The sequence below is a fragment of the Gadus chalcogrammus genome, chromosome 18, assembly GCF_026213295.1.
Source record: "Gadus chalcogrammus isolate NIFS_2021 chromosome 18, NIFS_Gcha_1.0, whole genome shotgun sequence".
Classification (NCBI taxonomy): Eukaryota; Metazoa; Chordata; class Actinopteri; order Gadiformes; family Gadidae; genus Gadus; species Gadus chalcogrammus.
In genome coordinates, this window is record NC_079429.1 from 14,439,797 (window position 1) to 14,456,670 (window position 16,874).

A 16,874-nucleotide genomic window follows, 5' to 3' on the forward strand; every position below is an offset into this window, starting at 1 on the left:
ATAATCAAATTTAAGTAACTCAACAAATCCTGAACATACTGACAAAATTTCAATTTTTATTATAAAATGTTGGCAACAAGTCGACTACCGCTAATAAAGATAATATATATAACGTCCTTGATCATCCCTGTTTAATATTGTACAACCGTACAACGTTGTGAATTCAACAACACACAATTAATCATACAAGAATGTATTATAATAAAACCGACGTTGGCCTATAAATAGTATACCGACTGCTAGTGAACGGTCTGCAGTACCATTCCGAGCCAGACGGGGGCGACGGACTCTCAGTGCTCCACCCTCGGATGCCGACAAGAAGGGAAAGCGTCGACGTGATGTAAAAAAATATAAAGTGGAAGCCAGTCCTTCTGCCGCCATTTCACGGGAAAGAAACGCGGAAAACAACACGCTGGGGACACAATATTGAACCATTGCATTGCTGCCGAGAACAAAGCTATTGAATAGTTGAACGGAATCGTGTATTTAGTCAACGGCGTAGTCAGATAGCTCAATTCGGCTGGTCTAAAATCTTTATTTGGAGCAAAAATGAGCTACGGAAGGCCACCGCCCGACGTGGAGGGAATGACCTCCCTCAAAGTAGACAATCTGACGTATCGGACGTCACCCGAGACTTTGCGCCGTGTGTTTGAAAAGTACGGTCGGGTAGGCGATGTTTATATCCCCCGTGACAGGTACACCAAGGAAAGCCGTGGCTTTGCCTTCGTGCGTTTCCACGACAACAGGGACGCCGAAGACGCGATGGATGCAATGGACGGTGCCCTGCTCGACGGACGCGAGCTCCGGGTGCAGATGGCGCGCTATGGCCGCCCACCTGATTCCCACTACGGCCGAAGAGGGGGCGGCGGTGCGCCCCGTAGACATGGGGGTTCCGGTAGAAGAAGCAGGAGGTAAATATTTCTGTGTATAAACGTTACCAGTTTATTATCAATGTTTTACATGTGGAGAAGAATGCGCGCGTCATCAATGCGGTTATCAAGACATGCAGGATGCAATTATTTTTCGCTTTCCACTTGCTAAAAATGTCGATTTATTCTCATCCAGCCGCTCGGGTAGTCCGAGACGCCGCAGACGCAGCCGTTCCAGGAGCAGAAGCCGCTCCAGAAGCCGCTCTCGCTACAGCCGTTCCAGGTCCAGGTCTTACTCCAGATCAAGGTCCAAGTCCAGGAGCCAGAGGAGAAGCAAGTCAAAGTCTGCTTCCAGACAGCGTTCCCGCTCAAAGTCCAAGTCCAAGTCCAGGAGTCGAACCCCGCCATCCAACGTGGGTTCGAAGTCCCGGTCCAGGTCCAAGAGCAGGCCCAAATCTCCAGAGGATAATGGCACAGAGTCTTAACCCAATCCCGGGTCCCAGACGGTAGGGTCACAGGCTGTTTCAATGTCATAGAATGGATGTTTCAGATTGCAGTTGTCTCGAGGACATCTGCTTCGTAGACGCCCATTCATAACTATAACAAATAATCCAAGAATACATAGTCTATTAAGCTGTTTCATAATTGGAAAGTACTCTGTCTCTTATGACTGCAGACTCCTGTTATTCTGCGTGTGCTTCAGGGGTTGTGTTAACCGCTTTAAAGCACATGCAGCTTAACCGTGTACATTTTAGAACGGCACTACTACACTGAAGCATATGGTCACTGGGTGTCCAGGCACGTTAGTGCGTGGGAATGTGAGGGCTGGACGTGCTGTAACCAAAAACATGCACCTAAATGTGGAATTCTTTCCTCCAAGCTGCGGAACCCCGTTTGCAAAGAGGAGTTGGGGGTGTGGCAGTGTGAGGCAGTTAGTGTGTGGCCGGCCGTGTGACCTGCCTGGTGGCTGCTGAGGGCGCTGCAGGCATTGGCAGTAAAGGAGCAGGTCACCATGGCAACGTTGGCTGCTAAAACGGGAGCAGGTCGCCATGGCGGCGGTGGGTGCCGGTCAGTTGGTGTGTGAGGTGATGGTGGCGAGGTGCGGGCGCTGGACCACAGTCCCAGAGGTACAGGGCAGCTGTACCTGAGGCTGTGGTCCTCCTGCTACTTGCAGAGGGAGCGGAGTCCCCAAGGTTTGTTTATCTAATAACAGCTGTGTGTCGGCCCCAGGGCCCCCTTTCAAGAGGTAGGGTATTTGAGAAGGGGGGCCTTGGGGAAGGTGACCGGAAATGCTAATGTTACTGTCGGTGCAGTTGGCATTTCTAGAAATGCCCCACCAAACCTGCGACACCATGTCCAACTCTACTACGGGGTTTCAACTATTACGATCAAGCCTGTAAAGTCCCAGTAGTCAGACTAGCTGAGCGTGTAGGGCTGAGTCCGACGGTGCGTCTCATCGTTATTAATCCCGTCCATTCTCTTTCAGATCTCGGAGTGGCTGAAGTTCACCAGCACCAGGAGCCCGGACTGAGCCTCTGGACCGCACTGTTCACCCCCTGATTCCAGACCAAAAGGTCATTGGTCTGAACCCCAATGTTTAAAAGAGTTTCATTTTCGTCCAAACTGTGTTGTGATTTGCTGTGTGCTAACTGTTTAGGGGTGAGCCATTTAGAAGAAGTGTTTGGTGAGGCAGCTCTCCCGTTTTTTTTCCCTTTTCATTACTAGTGATTGCATTTGTGTTGCGTCCTCGCTCGCTTTTCTTTACCCCCCCCGCATCGCAGCTCTTATTTTAATCCATGTTTCGAAACCCCCTTTTACAGACGGGTGTTCAAGTTTGTTCATTTTCTTGCTCAATGTAGTTCAGCTAGACAAGGACTGACCTGTCAATAGGAACCGACCAACTCTGTAACATGGCCGCGTTGTGTAACGGCGTGCCGAGCAGAGACCACCCTGTGTACAGGGCACTTGCTCGCTAGGGACTTTTTAGTTTTTTGCTCCTCCAGCACAGCCCTTTTTTCCTCTCCCGGTACCTTCCTGTGACTCTAACACTCTCTCCTGTGTATCTTTTGTGCACTAGGCGCAGTTGTGTAGCAGTTGAGTAATGCTGGTTAGCTGGTAGAGGTGATGCGGGGCAGTGCGCCGGTTTGGCGTGTTGCGGTGCTGGGCGCCCCCCCGCCCGGGGCTCCACCCTCCGTTGCCGGTTTGTAAGGTCACAGGTGTGGCAAAATTGTGTGCCCCTCATTCGCTCATCTACTTCCTGTCATGTGACTTCTCTCCCCATCCCTCCTGTGTACACATTCTTGTCCTCCTTTCCTCCCTCCCTTGCCCCCCCCCCCCCGTCCTCCCTTCTGCGGAGCTGTTTTCTCCCTCCCTAAAGGTAGCTGTTGGAGTCTAGATGGACTCTAGTAAATCGTGGGAAGGCCAGTCTGTTAAGTAGGGGTTGCATTATTTTGTGAAGTCCTCCATTGTCTTGTAATTGCTTCTGCTTAATGACAATAAAATATTTGATATTCAAGTGAATCGTTTCTCTGACTGCTCCCCCACTCAGGTTCTCATTAATATTTAACTAATTACATTGTTAAAAAAACGCTAGATGTGATTGTGTACACGGCCTGAGGAAAAAGGGGGGGGGGGGGGGGTTGTTTTCCTTAAACAAGAACTCGAATCTAAAATGGAAGCCAACACTGGCCGTGGGCCGACCCCTCTGTCAACGTAAGCCCGGCTTTACTTCATCATGGATTTTGCGAGGCCCTTATCAACTTGTTTTTGCAAACGCCCGTTGATGCGATTACCTGCAAAGTAGTGAGTCGCGCGCACGCAACGTGACTTCGGTTCACCTGATCCCAGATGGACGGCGATGACGTCGGCGCGCTTGAGGGGCGTATTGAAAGGATATGACGTGCGGTAGCCTACGCGGCAGCCCGCCCCTTAATGTATATCACCGATGCTGATAATGTGGCTTTGGACCATGAGGAAAATCACAAACAAGGAGTGAGGTGTTGGATTTCTCGTGTTTACCTACACAAAGCGCCGTATAAATAGGTAGGGAAGACCCACTCCAAACAAAACAGTCTGGCTATAGAGCATACTACGCATGTAATACCGCCGCCTGTCACAATGGATTTAACTTTTTTACTCGCCGCCGTTATTTTTACTCTTCTTGCTATTGTGGTGGCAACGTCCATATTTAATGGTTCGCCGTCCTCTGTTGACTTTGCGAGGAGCTACTTTGGACCAAAGGATAAAGCTCAGGCAGGATTAGATAAATCTAGTGCATGGCAGAACGGTCATATTACCAACAAGAAGAAAACGGCGGACGACTGGAATGAAGTTAGTGGGAGTTCACATGACCACTGGGAGGTCGTTAAATCGGTCCTTTCCGTAAGTCTGTCCTGTTTGTTTCGCTATGTTTCGCAAGTTAACACCAATGTCTAGTGCACACTGTACTCACACATTCCCCTTATCGTATTCCAACAACAATGATCTATCTGGATGCTTGCTGACATTGTAGTGGAAACACTCCGAGCGTATGTTAGATGTCTAGAGTAGGAAGTTATGGAGAGCATGGATGTATTTTGATATAAGGTGAACTTTGAGACTGAACTGAGTGAAAACGAAGCATAGGCTACACATGTAACAGTCCTGCTTATTTTGCGCACTTACATACAGTATTGCGTACCACCGACCGCCTATTTGTAAAACTGCGATATTGTGTGCCACATCAATCCTTTGTTATTATGACATGGTACTCCCTCATCTCTCTCGTACGTAATGTCTCGCAGGAGGAATCGAGTCGCGGCTTGACGCTGCTGAACATGCAGCCCCATCTCAGTCCACTTCCGACGACTCTAGATGCATCCGTCCATCTAGGAGCAAGAGCTATGACGTGGACTCTCCGTCTGCTGCTGCCTCCTTGGGGGTCGGTCGGAGGTCTCTCATCGGGCTCTCTGAGAAGGAGCTCCTAAAGTGTGCTTTTTCTTATCCCCAGACCGAGGGAATCTCAGAGAGCCCGGACTTTGATGGTAAGAAGAAGCATATTGTGAAACATAAGCCTAATAATGAATGAAGGATGATAGATCAGTAGAGGGATTGGCAATTTGAATGAATCCCCCATTTCTGCATAGATCTGAAGTATCTCCCGGGACGGGCCCAAGCCAGCCGCATAGAGACCATGATGTCCAAACAGGAGCTGGAGGAAGAGCAGAGGTGAGGACCAATGGGTCATGGTTTCCATAAACATACAATTTAACTTGAGCTACAAAGTACTTATTTTATATGTAACATGGATCAAAGCCATATCTTCTATGTCTGTTTGGGGAATTGCATCTAGTCATCACATTTGTATTTGTTTAATGTAATACCACCTCTTAGCAATAGTACCAACCAGTTTTCGGTGAAGTGAATTGTCTGCCCTACTAACCATTGGAGAGGCTACAATTGTACGCCATGGGTGTTTTGGTGAAGTGTTGGCATGTCACTCCGGAGTCGTCTGTCCTTGTCTGTGCGATCACCGTCTTCGGCTTAAGGCTAGACTGAGTGAGGCAATATTAGATCTGTGCCAAGCGTACAGGGTTCAAGGTATCCCAGCTTAGAGGAGTCAATCTGGGCCTTCTCTGGAAATGTTTCCTCTGAATGAACATTCATTCCAGAGATCAACGGACGATGACCGTAGAGAGTTATACAGAAAAAGATATACTGTATACTAGGAGAAATGGACCTGGGACCACACAGTTTAGAGTCAATCTGTAGATCCAGGTTTCATAATTGCCCCGCATGCCCTGCTTTTATGTTTACATATAGTTCCCCACAGACCTAAGCTTTCTAAAGGCCCGTTGGACAAACAGTAAGGGAGAGTGGGGATGTGTGGTAACGTATGGCTGTATGAACATTTACTTGATGCTTAACTGGTAGGCTAAGCCCCAAAGCAAACAGCCTCTGTGTGTCTCACCTTCTCCTGTGGCCTGGTGCCAATATTCCCTTGCTTTGGATATCTGTTGGTCCATTGGGGCCGGGGCGTGTTGTTCTCCTGTGGAGGTGTTGATTTAGGGAACCTTTAGCTGCTGACTCGGTCTGAAGGTGAAATAGGCCTTAGTTAATTCCGCTGAGGATTGTCCCTCATTTGGCCTCAAAGCGACACCAAACAATGACCAGCGTTGCTGAGCAGTTTGCTTTAGAGAGGATTTATGTCATTGTTTGAATATGTTTCAAACAATGACATAATTGGCACAATCAGCTTTTTTCAGGAATAAGCTCATATTGGGTTGTTTATGCTAATTTAATACCTAGCAAATATGAAAGGACTTCTATTTTGTATTGATGATGTAATTTTAATTTTGAGGTTATTCCTGCCACTTCTACTACTGTAATGCGGTTCTGTGTTTTCAAAATCCTTGTCTGGGGGATTTTGTTTGCACCAAAAAAGGCCGGCATTCACCATTAATTGACTTGCTTCATAGACAGTTTGACTAGATACCTGACTACTATCAATACCAGAAAAGGAAGATAGTGAGCACAATATCTACCTATCCTGCTCCTAAAGCATGGCCAAGATGGTCCCCATGGAAATTATGGAACTATATGACTGACAAAAAGACCTTTTGGTTAATAAAATATAATCTTATAAGCCATGAATGCACTATACACATGTAAATGTAATGCACTGTGAAACCTATTGTGTATTTTGGGTATATATGGTCTACATGCTGAGTGTGCTGTGACTTCCCAGGGTACAACGGGAGCAGCTGGCAGCCATCTTCCAACTGCTCCGAGAGAACAAGCAGACGTTTGGGGAGGTTTCGGAGGGGGAGCTGGAGGACCAGTTCAGACTCTACTCCACCTGAGGCCCGCAACACTACAACAACCCCCCACCCCACTCCCTGTGAACCATCTGCCATTGAGATCTATGAGCTCTTCTTAAAGACTGTTCCATCTGATGAGTACCATGCGTTAGGAAACGTTTACAGAAAGACATGCAAAGCAGAAACCGAACAATACTGGATGCTCATCGTTGTCCTTATGTTCATTCAGCCCCGTCCACCGGTAAACTCCAGGTTATGTGAAATTAAACTTAGCTCAGGACATTCTTTAATAGATACCAAACTGTAAATAAGACAAATGAATTGCGTAGTTTGATCAGTTTTATATGAGGATACGTTTAAAGTAGTGAATAAAATGTATAATAATATTATGTATGTTATGTGTTGACCATTTTTTTCATGTTGTTCATTCTTCATGTATTAAACCGCCAAGGGTATAAGACCTGCAAAGCTGCTTCAGTATGATGATTCAGTATGAACTCCTGTTAAATAAAGAGGTAAAAGTTGTGTTTAGATACTGTGTGTGCGTGCGTGCATGTGAGTGAGATTCAAGGAAATTATATGCGGTTTTTTAAGCTGTCATCACTCCATAACTAATTCCCCACGCCCACCTTGATGGGCGTGGGGAACTAGGTACACAAAACGCCAGGGTTGAAAATGTTTGCTCAACAGCGTCAACCAGGACACCGTGATGGCATCTCGCGCCGTAAGAAGGATTGTCGCAGTGCTGATAATCCTCACCATAAGCAAATGCTTGTACATGCGACTACAGCATTCGAAGAAGGCCGGGTGAGTTCTAAGACTAATATTCCTTGTCGTTGTGTTTACAACGTTACTGTGGGTCTGGATACGATTGGGTGATTAATGCTGATATATTTTGGCCTACCTGTGCAAAGCATCCAACAATTTGGGGAGGCAAAAGATAAGGGATTCCTACTGACGGAAGAGGAAGCCCCAAAGTCGACCCTGGATGACGATGAAGAGTTGACCACTATCGAAAAGGCAGAGTTGGTCACTAAAAACGCTGTACAGTTGACCACTGAAGACATTGACGAGGGGACATCTGATGGGAATGAAACCTGGTTGATTCAACACACGCCTACAAAGAGGTCTGTAGGCCCGGACTCTGAGACGCTCATGCCTCTCCTCCAGAAGAAAGACTTTCGGAAGTTGCCCCAATGGGACTTTGAAGATGTATACTCAAGGAGTGACCAGCCAAGACAGATGGTATGTAGTTGGATCTCACCTGTTAATTAAACAGGGAAATCATACCTATATGGCTGGGGTAACCCAATGGTGTTAGTCCATTACATCTTCGATTACGTTATTGTCCCAAATGTTCAGTTTAATTTCTTCAATCATTTTGTGCTTCTTCTGGTACTAAAAAAATAAAACAATATCAGCTTATTCTTTAAAGTCTCTACAGTGTAAAAATTCATGTTTTTGTCTCTTTATTTGGTAAGACATGTTCCCTTTCTCTGCGGATGTCTGAAGATGCAAACTTCACCAAGAACTTTATTCCAAACATCAACTTGTTCATGTACAACAGGAGCGTCACTGTGAGGGAGTGGAACAGGCTCTCCCACTTTAACAACCCCTTTGGTTTCATGGGCTACGATTACAGAGGTAAATTTGTGTGAGAAAGACAAAAAGGACATTCACATTAGTAAACCCACATATACGCGTGCTTTTCAATTTCATCCATTCATTGTATAGATTACAGGTTTGTTTTGTACTTTATCCAGAGGTTGTAGCTGCATTGCGACATATCCCAAAACCACAGGAACCAATGCTTGTTGCCAGGGGAGACGGGGTAGGCTGTGTGTCCTGTGCTGTAGTGGGCACAGCTGGAATCCTCAGTGGTTCAGGAATGGGGAAGGAGATTGATGGCCATGACTATGTGTTCCGGTAAGATGGCAAAGGCCAGAGTATGTTTGTTATTATTTATTACTTTTAATATTGCTGATTTTCATCCTATGGCAAAGTTTAAGAGGTAACCAAGTCTTTTCGTTAGACCTGCTCACGCAAACCTTTCGGTGAACCAGTATTTGTTTAGAGGGTTTGACGGCGGATCAATCGATGAAATGCTGCCAAGTACATGTCACAAGGGTTGCCGTAGCGATGAAGTAGGGTTCTAAAGTGTACCCATCCCAGACAATGAAGCCTTCTGTATTGCAGGGGAAAGTCTCTCATAGAAAGGCATGTGTTGGCCCTTTCGTTTTCCACATCAGTACTAGTATTAACAAATGCCTACGTCCTGGTGGAAACGAATCCATGTTGAAAAAAGGGGATCAAAAGGGAGCCCTTGTATAGAGAAATGTTAACTTTATTGCGGTCATCTTTTTTTTTTTCCCCCAACAGGATGAATGGTGCTATCACCAAGGGTTACGAGGAGGATGTAGGAAACAAGACCTCTGTGTACCTCCACACTGCCTACTCCCTCACTTCAGCTCTGTCGTACTACAAGAAACACGGTTTACCAAGATTCGCCCGTGATGAGGTACAGAACACTATACCTAGGGTACAGGACCTGGTTCATGTCATATTTAAGCCATAATTAGGTAACGTTAATGAATGTTCTGCTATTCGCCCTTTCCTTTTCCCCAATTGCGGAAATTTCTCCAATTGAAACAATGTGTAAAATAAATAGACTACAATTACTTTCAAGCACACACACACACACACACACACACACACACACACACACACACACACACACACACACACACACACACACACACACACATACACACACGCTCAGTCTGTCACTCACTCATGCATTAACAAGTGAAAAGTGTGGCTGCTACTTCCTGTTGCAGGGTATCAAGTATGTGATGATTCCGAGTGGGTATCGGGATTTCCAGTGGCTGCAGGCCCTGTTCACTGGGAAATTAGTCTCAGCGGGCCCCTTCAAGCACTTGCGGTAAACATTCACCCTCTACATTTTCATAGCTTGGTGCAGTAACTCAACACTGTATGACATGGCATCTTTATTTGTATGTTTTACTCATACACAAGACTTTTCTCAAACTGTGCCTTCCCCCCTTCCCTGAACAAGCTTTAACCAAAAAGGATAAAGATTACCTTAAATATATTTACATACTATGAGTGGCTGAATAGCCACTTGACCATTCTCCCCGCTGCTGTTGATTGAGGAGATTGCTGATTGGATTCTGTGTTTTCCAGGCCAACGCAGTACTATACCGAGAAGTTGGACAATAAACACTTCTACCTTCTTCATCCCGATTTCCTGAGATATTTGAGGAACAGGTCAATTATTTTTTCTTTTGCATGCTGTGAATTGGTGTGGAAAGATATCGCATAGTTGATGGACTTTTCCACAGGCGTGTTATTGTGAGTGTATGTGATATGTGTGTTGAAGTATGTACAGTATACTGTACCTGGCTGTTCACACTTTTCCTATGTCATAGATTTCTGAGGTCTCCAGGTCTCAATTATGAATTCTGGGCTGTAGTTAAACCTACAAATGGAGCAGTGGCTCTTTTCCTGGCTCTGCACACCTGTGATGTGGTAAGCAGAAGACGAGATTTTGTGATTTTTTTTGTGTTGAACCAAACAGCCACTTTCACATATAGTTTGCTATCGTTGTACTGCCAACCCTTGTCATTAGCATTAACCCCATTGGATTGATTCTTCAATATTCTGGTCTATTTTGTACGATTTCAGGCAATTTCAGATCTCTCTTTCTCTCAAGTATTCTATTTAAACAGTAAAGACATTTGTTGAATAGTCATACATAAATATGGGTACCCTTAATCTAACTCTCTTGCTCTCTCGCTCTCTCAGGTGAATGCGTATGGCTTCATCACAGAAGACTACCAAAAATACCCTTACACTTATTACAAGGGAACTGTTCGAAAGATGATTTTCTATTTCACCCATGACTTCATTACGGAAATGAATGCGTGGAAGAACTTGCACAATGCCGGAATTATCAATCTTTACCAACGGAGGGAACCATAATAAGGGTGTTTTAACTGGATTCTGGAAGAGGAGCCATTTGGTCAGACTTTACAATTTAGACCTGGCCTGTCAACCTGGTGTTGGTAACCAAATCGTACGATTTTGCAATGCATGCATAAGACGTATGTATCTTATAATGAATGCATATGTACATGTGTCTTATAATGCAGAAATATGATGCATGTACAGTAAAGGGGCTATTGTATTAGGCTGTATGGGACAAAAAAGGCCTATACAGCCATGATTTGGGTACAAGAAATGTGTAAGTCGGAAGCCAATCTTGACGTAGACAGTGATTTGAGCTTGGGTATGAAACGGTTAGGTGTAACTTTGATTAGTAAGAAGTACAGTTGTCATGGCTTAGTGTTGTCTGGATTCCCGTAAAAAAATAAATAATTGAGAAATGACGGGTCGCAGGCATTGTGTGATTCTGTAACTATTTCGCAAACCTTTTAAATTATCTTTGATGGTTTGGTCATCGCAAATGTAGTTCAATTGTTGTGACTTGAGTGAACGAGGCATCTAGTAAGATAGGCCTACAGTTTGGCTTACATAAAAAAATGTAGACCTTATCACAAATGGGCCTTCGGCGACTAGAAGACCACACAATGATCGTGTGCTAAATTGTATCGATGTTGTTGCCTTATTTTCTCTAAGAATAGCAAACATGTTTGAATGCACAAATATGTTGCTAAATCGATCTTCCTATGCCTGGGCGTTCTCTGAATTGCATTTGGTGGTCAGAGTTGGGGAAAGAACAAGAGAGTAACATGTGCTCCCATCATACCTTGCAGGCAAAATTAAATAACATTATTTATGTCTGATGCAAGGATTATTGCCGTTTTTTCCTGGTTATATTCTTTCATGCATCTTCATGTTTGGGTTTTTCTGTGAATTCCAATCTGAACTTCAGTAAACCACGATGTAGAGATGTATCGCGGAGAACATGGTTCGTGCTGAGGCTCTTTGCCTTCAGTACACTCTCGTTTCACTTCAGATCGCATAAATCTTTCGCCTTTTACTAAAGATTTCCGTGGAGTGGAACATTTTGAGTATTCATCAATTTTTTGATGCCCTGCTTTACGGCGGGGTTTCCTGAATTGTCAAATAATAATTATTGCTCCAACCAAATACCACTCATAGTTAGACTACATATGCCTCAAATCAGTATTAGTTCTCTGGACGTTACCACCAATAATTAATTAGGGTCTAGCATTGATCAAACAGATAGAATGCTATGAGTTCTGTCGTTCGTATACCTTGTCAACATGTCACACGTCTTCTGAGTTACGACTCTGCATTTTCCAATTCCACTATGGACAAGAGTAAAACAATATGACTATGTAAGCCTACAAACATGACGTAGAGGTGTATATCGGCAATCCTAGTAGGTAGGTCCCTCGACCGCAATCGGTCAGTATACTATTTTTTCACCTCAGAGCGCATAAATCTTTCGACTTTTACTAAAGATTTCCGGGGAGTGGAATACGGGAGAAAAATACGGGAGTATTCTCGTATTTTTTGCAGGGCTTCCTCGTATTGCATTGCAGGGCTTCCTACACTTTCAAATAACAAACCTTACACTTATAAATAGCACTCACCTATTTGGTATACACATTGATTACCAGGAGGTTACTTAAGTCTAACAATGATCAAGTAGATCGATTAATATGAGTTTTATCGTACGTATCTGCTTTGTCCGTTCAATATCCAGCATGGATAGTGAAGATAGTGACGTGCAGTATAAAGAGGTGGAGCATATTTCCATCGTCAGTGGAGGATCAGACAGATAGAGCTCCCATCATCCCTTTCGGCATAATGAAATAACAATCATTGGATAGAAGAAGCCACCTTGATGAGACTTTTCGTGTACACATGTCTTCTGAGTTACGACTTTATGTGCATATTCAAATTCCACTATGGACAAGAGTAAAACAACGGGATTAGAGTAAAACCATGACGTAGAGGTGTATACCGGCGAGACTGGTAGGTCCCGGGACCAAAAGTCGCCAGTACACTCTTGTTTCACTTCAGATCGCATAAATCTTTCGCCTTTTACTAAAGATTTCCGTGGAGTGGAACATTATGAGTATTCACCAATTTTTTGATGCCCTGCTTCATTGCGGGGCTTCATAAACTGTCAAATAATAAAGCCTACCAGTCCACTAGTAATCGATTTGAGATGTGACCTGTTGTGTTTTATTTCTTTAAATTTAAGGTGTTTCACATTGTCCCAAATATATCAACCATATATTGTATCGATTCAATGTTCATCAAATATTAAGTGTAGAGATTATATGGAAGTTGCAGATCGTGGGTTGTAAAGCATAGAGGTGGAGTTATTTAAAATACCGAATGGAGGAACAGCCTGTCAGAGCTCCCAGCATCCCTTTCGGCACACCAAATAAAGTACAACCCATTAAAGAAATCAAAGGATGCGTATTTTAGCGTACACTTTACGGCTTCTGCGTTACGACTCTATCCGACGTGATCCAATCCCACTCAAAAGTGAATCAATGGGACAAGAATGAAACCGTGATGCAGAGATACATCCCAGAAAGTAGGGTCTGTCGTCTGACTGAGAATTGGTAGTACACTCTTGTTTCACTTCAGATCGCATAAATCTTTCGCCTTTTACTAAAGATTTCCGTGGAGTGGAACATTTTGAGTATTCACCAATTTTTTGATGCCTTGCATTACCGCGGGGCTTTCTCAATTGTTGAAATTAATCATTCAAACGTGCGCCTACTTCTCATTAATCGTTGAATGCGTTGCATTGGATCCTTTAACCAAATTAACAGCTCTCACATTGTGCAACAAATCGAGACTATTATCTTTTAGCCAACGTCCTTCATCTATTTGTCCCGTTCTTCATCAAATAACAAATGAGAATAGATAGATAGTGGGTCGTAAAGTATAGAGTTGGAGTTATTTAAAATACTGAATGGAGGAACAGCCTGTCAGAGCTCCCAGCATCCCTTTCGGCACACCAAATAAAGAACAACCCCTTTAGAGAAATCAAAGGATGCGTATTTTAGTGTACACTTTACGGCTTCTGCGTTACGACTCTATCCGACGTATTCCAATTCCAATCAAAAGTGAAACAATGGGACAAGAATGAAACCGTGACGCAGAGATACATCCCAGAAAGTAGGGTCTGTCCTCTGACTTAAACTCGGTAGTACACTCTTGTTTCACTTCAGATCGCATAAATCTTTCGCCTTTTACTAAAGATTTCCGTGGAGTGGAACATTTTGAGTATTCACCAATTTTTTGATGCCCTGCTTTACTGCGGGGCTTTCTATATTGTCTAAATTAATAATTCTAAAGTGCATGACATAAGCGCCTATTTCTCACTAACCGTTGAAGGCGTTGCATTTGGTTCTTTAACCAAATTAACAGCTCTCATATTGTCCAACAAATCGACACTATTAACGTTTAGCCAACGTCCTTCATCTATTTGGCCCGTTGTTCATCAAATAACAAATGAGAATAGAAGATAGTCGGGCGTAAAGTATAAAGTAGGAGTTACTGTGAATCCTGAATGGAGGAACAGCCATGCAGAGCCCCCAACATCCCTTTAGGCATAATGGAATAAAGCTCATTACATTAAATAAATCAAATGATGCGTATTTTAGTGTACACTTTACGTCTTCTGCGTTACGACTCTATCAGACGTGTTCCAATTCCACTCAAAAGTGAAACAATGGGACAAGAATGAAACCGTGACGCAGAGATACATCCCAGAAAGTAGGTTCTGCCCTCTGACTTGAGACGATAGTACACTCTTGTTTCACTTCAGATCGCATAAATCTTTCGCCTTTTACTAAAGATTTCCGTGGAGTGGAACATTTTGAGTATTTACTAATTTTTTGATGCCCTGCTTTACGCGGGGCTTTCTCAATTGTCTAAATGAATCCTTAAAATGTGCCAGATATTAAGCGCCTGTTTCGGACCAACCGTTGAATGCGTTGCAATTTGTTCTTGCACCAAATTAAAAGCTCTCACATTGTCCAACAAATCGACACTATTAACGTTTAACCAACGTCCTTCATCTATTTGGCCCGTTCTTCATCAAATAACAAATGAGAATAGAAGATAGTGGGGCGTGAAGTATAAAGTAGGAGTTACTGGGAATCCTGAATGGAGGAACAGCCATGCAGAGCCCCAACATCCCTTTAGGCATAATGGAATATAGCTCATTACAGTAAATAAATCAAGTGATGCGTATTTAAGTGTACACTTTACGTCTTCTGCGTTAAGACTCTATCAGACGTGTTCCAATTCCACTCAAAAGTGAAACAATGGGACAAGAATGAAACCGTGACGCAGAGATACATCCCAGAAAGTAGGGTCTGCCCTCTGACTTGAGATCGGTAGTACACTCTTGTTTCACTTCAGATCGCATAAATCTTTCGCCTTTTACTAAAGATTTCCGTGGAGTGGAACATTTTGAGTATTTACCAATTTTTTGATGCCCTGCTGTACGCGGGGCTTTCTCAAATGTCTAAATTAATCCTTCAAACGTGCGTGATATTAAGCGCCTGTTTCGGACCAACCGTTGAATGCGTTGCAATTTGTTCTTGCACCAAATTAAAAGCTCTCACATTGTCCAATAAATCGAGACTATTACCTTTTACGTCCTTCACATATTTGGCCCCTTCTTCATCAAATAACAAATGAGAATAGATAGAAGTTATAGTGGGGCATAAAGAATAGAGTTGGAGTTACTGTGAATCCTGAATGGAGGAACAGCCATGCAGAGCTCCCATCATCCCCTTAGGCATAATGGAATAAAGCTCATTCAATTAAATACAATAATACATCAAGTGATGCGTATTTTAGTGTACACTTTACGTCTTCTGCGTTACGACTCTATCAGACGTGTTCAAATTCCACTGAAAAGTGAAACAATGGGACGAGAATGAAACCGTGACGCAGAGATACATCCCAGAAAATAGGGTCTGTCCTCTGACTTAAAATCGGTAGTACACTCTTGTTTCACTTCAGATCGCATAAATCTTTCGCCTTTTACTAAAGATTTCCGTGGAGTGGAACATTTTGAGTATTCACCAATTTTTTAATGCCCTGCTTTACGCGGGGCTTTCTTATGTCTAAATTAATAATTCAAACGTGCGTGATATTAAGAGCCTACTTCGGACCAACCGTTGAATGCGTTGCTTTTTGTTCTTGCACCAAATTAACAGCTCTCACATTGTCCAATAAATCAAGACTATTACCTTTTATCAAATAACAAATTAGAATAGATATTAGTTATAGATAGTGGGGCGTAAAGAATAGAGTTGGAGTTACTGTGAATCCTGAATGGAGGAACAGCCATGTAGAGCTCCCAACATCCCTTTAGTCATAATGAAATAAAGCTCATTCCATTAAATAAATCAAGTGATGCGTATTTTAGTGTACACTTTACGTCTCCTGCGCTACGAGTCCTACTCTATCTGACGCGTTCCAATTCCACTCAAAAGTAAAACAATGGGACAAGAATGAAACCGTGACGCAGAAATACATCTCAGAAAATAGGGTCTGTCCTCTGACTTGTGTTCTGCAGTACACTCTTGTTTCACTCAGATCGCATAAATCTTTCGCCTTTTACTAAAGATTTCCGTGGAGTGGAACATTTTCAGTATTCAACAATTTTACTGCGGGGCATACTAAACTGTCCAATTGAAATTAAAGGGTAGTGCAACTAATACTTAAAATAAAAGCATAGACAAATGACGTGGGTAACTAGTTGCTGACATCAAATGATGTGCTAGTTACTTAAGTGATTACAATAGGTCCTTTGACCGGGATTAGCGTAACGAATGTCTTTCAAGTACTTTATCGACTTTGCCCCTGTTCATTAATAAACGAGTGTAGAGCATAGTACAGAGGTGGAGCAACTGTTTGAGCTGCTTCAGCGCGCTATCGAGACCGTGAAATTACAAAAATATATTCTAACACAAAAGGAATTCTGAAAACAGTGTAAACATATCTGAAGTAAATATTATGATATAGGCCGAATACCTAAAATGTGTGTAATATTTTGATAACATAAAAGTAACCTCGTCTAGCCTATATAAAAATATAAGTGGAAATTAGACTATTTGACATTGTGCTTGTATTTTGTTTGCAAAATGAACATTATTTGTATTTTATGTCCATATGTCCGAAATATTTAAGATGTCGACTTTGGAAAAATGTA

At 43.2% G+C, this 16,874-nt stretch overlaps 2 protein-coding genes, 8 non-coding genes and 1 pseudogene across 16 annotated transcripts; all 11 read left to right on the forward strand.

Moving 5' to 3' along the window:
* Positions 1-331: 331 nt before the first annotated feature.
* srsf2a (serine and arginine rich splicing factor 2a) lies at positions 332-3,399 on the forward strand. Of its 5 annotated transcripts, none has more exons than XR_008893148.1 (5): positions 333-911; positions 1,066-1,375; positions 2,356-2,443; positions 2,947-3,085; positions 3,247-3,381. XR_008893148.1 is itself a non-coding variant. In XM_056576894.1 (3 exons), exons 1-2 carry the CDS (start codon positions 550-552, stop codon positions 1,352-1,354), a joined length of 651 nt encoding a protein of 216 aa, XP_056432869.1. In that variant the 5' UTR covers positions 333-549; the 3' UTR covers positions 1,355-1,375; positions 2,356-3,390. The 5 variants fall into 5 exon arrangements, 1 of the variants encoding a protein (XP_056432869.1); XR_008893149.1 differs by having other exon boundaries at positions 2,947-3,069; XR_008893150.1 differs by having other exon boundaries at positions 332-911; positions 1,750-2,443; positions 2,947-3,396.
* A 198-nt stretch (positions 3,400-3,597) lies between these two features.
* On the forward strand, positions 3,598-12,296 carry st6galnac1.1 (ST6 (alpha-N-acetyl-neuraminyl-2,3-beta-galactosyl-1,3)-N-acetylgalactosaminide alpha-2,6-sialyltransferase 1, tandem duplicate 1). 3 transcript variants are annotated; one of them, XM_056577206.1, is made up of 9 exons: positions 6,705-7,474; positions 7,582-7,912; positions 8,149-8,311; positions 8,431-8,593; positions 9,047-9,185; positions 9,505-9,608; positions 9,872-9,955; positions 10,117-10,216; positions 10,493-12,293. In XM_056577206.1, the coding sequence occupies exons 1-9, from the start codon at positions 7,377-7,379 to the stop codon at positions 10,667-10,669; spliced, it is 1,359 nt and encodes a 452-aa protein (XP_056433181.1). In that variant the 5' UTR covers positions 6,705-7,376; the 3' UTR covers positions 10,670-12,293. The 3 variants fall into 3 exon arrangements, 2 of the variants coding, with proteins under 2 accessions (XP_056433181.1, XP_056433182.1); XM_056577207.1 differs by lacking the exon at positions 6,705-7,474 and having other exon boundaries at positions 7,789-7,912; positions 8,235-8,311; positions 10,493-12,296; XR_008893193.1 differs by lacking the exons at positions 8,149-8,311; positions 8,431-8,593; positions 9,047-9,185; ... (2 more) ...; positions 10,117-10,216; positions 10,493-12,293 and adding exons at positions 3,598-4,250; positions 4,858-4,891; positions 4,994-5,075 and having other exon boundaries at positions 6,595-7,474; positions 7,582-7,672.
* On the forward strand, positions 11,647-11,761 carry LOC130371984 (U5 spliceosomal RNA). Its single transcript, XR_008893294.1, has one exon. It is a non-coding gene; the product is annotated as a U5 spliceosomal RNA (small nuclear RNA).
* LOC130371988 (U5 spliceosomal RNA) lies at positions 12,089-12,214 on the forward strand (annotated as a pseudogene).
* A 387-nt stretch (positions 12,297-12,683) lies between the features above and the next one.
* Positions 12,684-12,799, forward strand: LOC130371981 (U5 spliceosomal RNA). The gene has a single exon (XR_008893291.1). It is a non-coding gene; the product is annotated as a U5 spliceosomal RNA (small nuclear RNA).
* A 463-nt stretch (positions 12,800-13,262) lies between these two features.
* On the forward strand, positions 13,263-13,378 carry LOC130371985 (U5 spliceosomal RNA). Its single transcript, XR_008893295.1, has one exon. It is a non-coding gene; the product is annotated as a U5 spliceosomal RNA (small nuclear RNA).
* A 474-nt stretch (positions 13,379-13,852) lies between these two features.
* LOC130371991 (U5 spliceosomal RNA) lies at positions 13,853-13,968 on the forward strand. Its single transcript, XR_008893300.1, has one exon. It is a non-coding gene; the product is annotated as a U5 spliceosomal RNA (small nuclear RNA).
* Positions 13,969-14,451: 483 nt separating this feature from the next.
* Positions 14,452-14,566, forward strand: LOC130371990 (U5 spliceosomal RNA). The gene has a single exon (XR_008893299.1). It is a non-coding gene; the product is annotated as a U5 spliceosomal RNA (small nuclear RNA).
* Positions 14,567-15,050: 484 nt separating this feature from the next.
* On the forward strand, positions 15,051-15,165 carry LOC130371992 (U5 spliceosomal RNA). Its single transcript, XR_008893301.1, has one exon. It is a non-coding gene; the product is annotated as a U5 spliceosomal RNA (small nuclear RNA).
* A 494-nt stretch (positions 15,166-15,659) lies between these two features.
* Positions 15,660-15,774, forward strand: LOC130371982 (U5 spliceosomal RNA). Its single transcript, XR_008893292.1, has one exon. It is a non-coding gene; the product is annotated as a U5 spliceosomal RNA (small nuclear RNA).
* Positions 15,775-16,239: 465 nt separating this feature from the next.
* On the forward strand, positions 16,240-16,353 carry LOC130371987 (U5 spliceosomal RNA). Its single transcript, XR_008893297.1, has one exon. It is a non-coding gene; the product is annotated as a U5 spliceosomal RNA (small nuclear RNA).
* Positions 16,354-16,874: the final 521 nt, after the last annotated feature.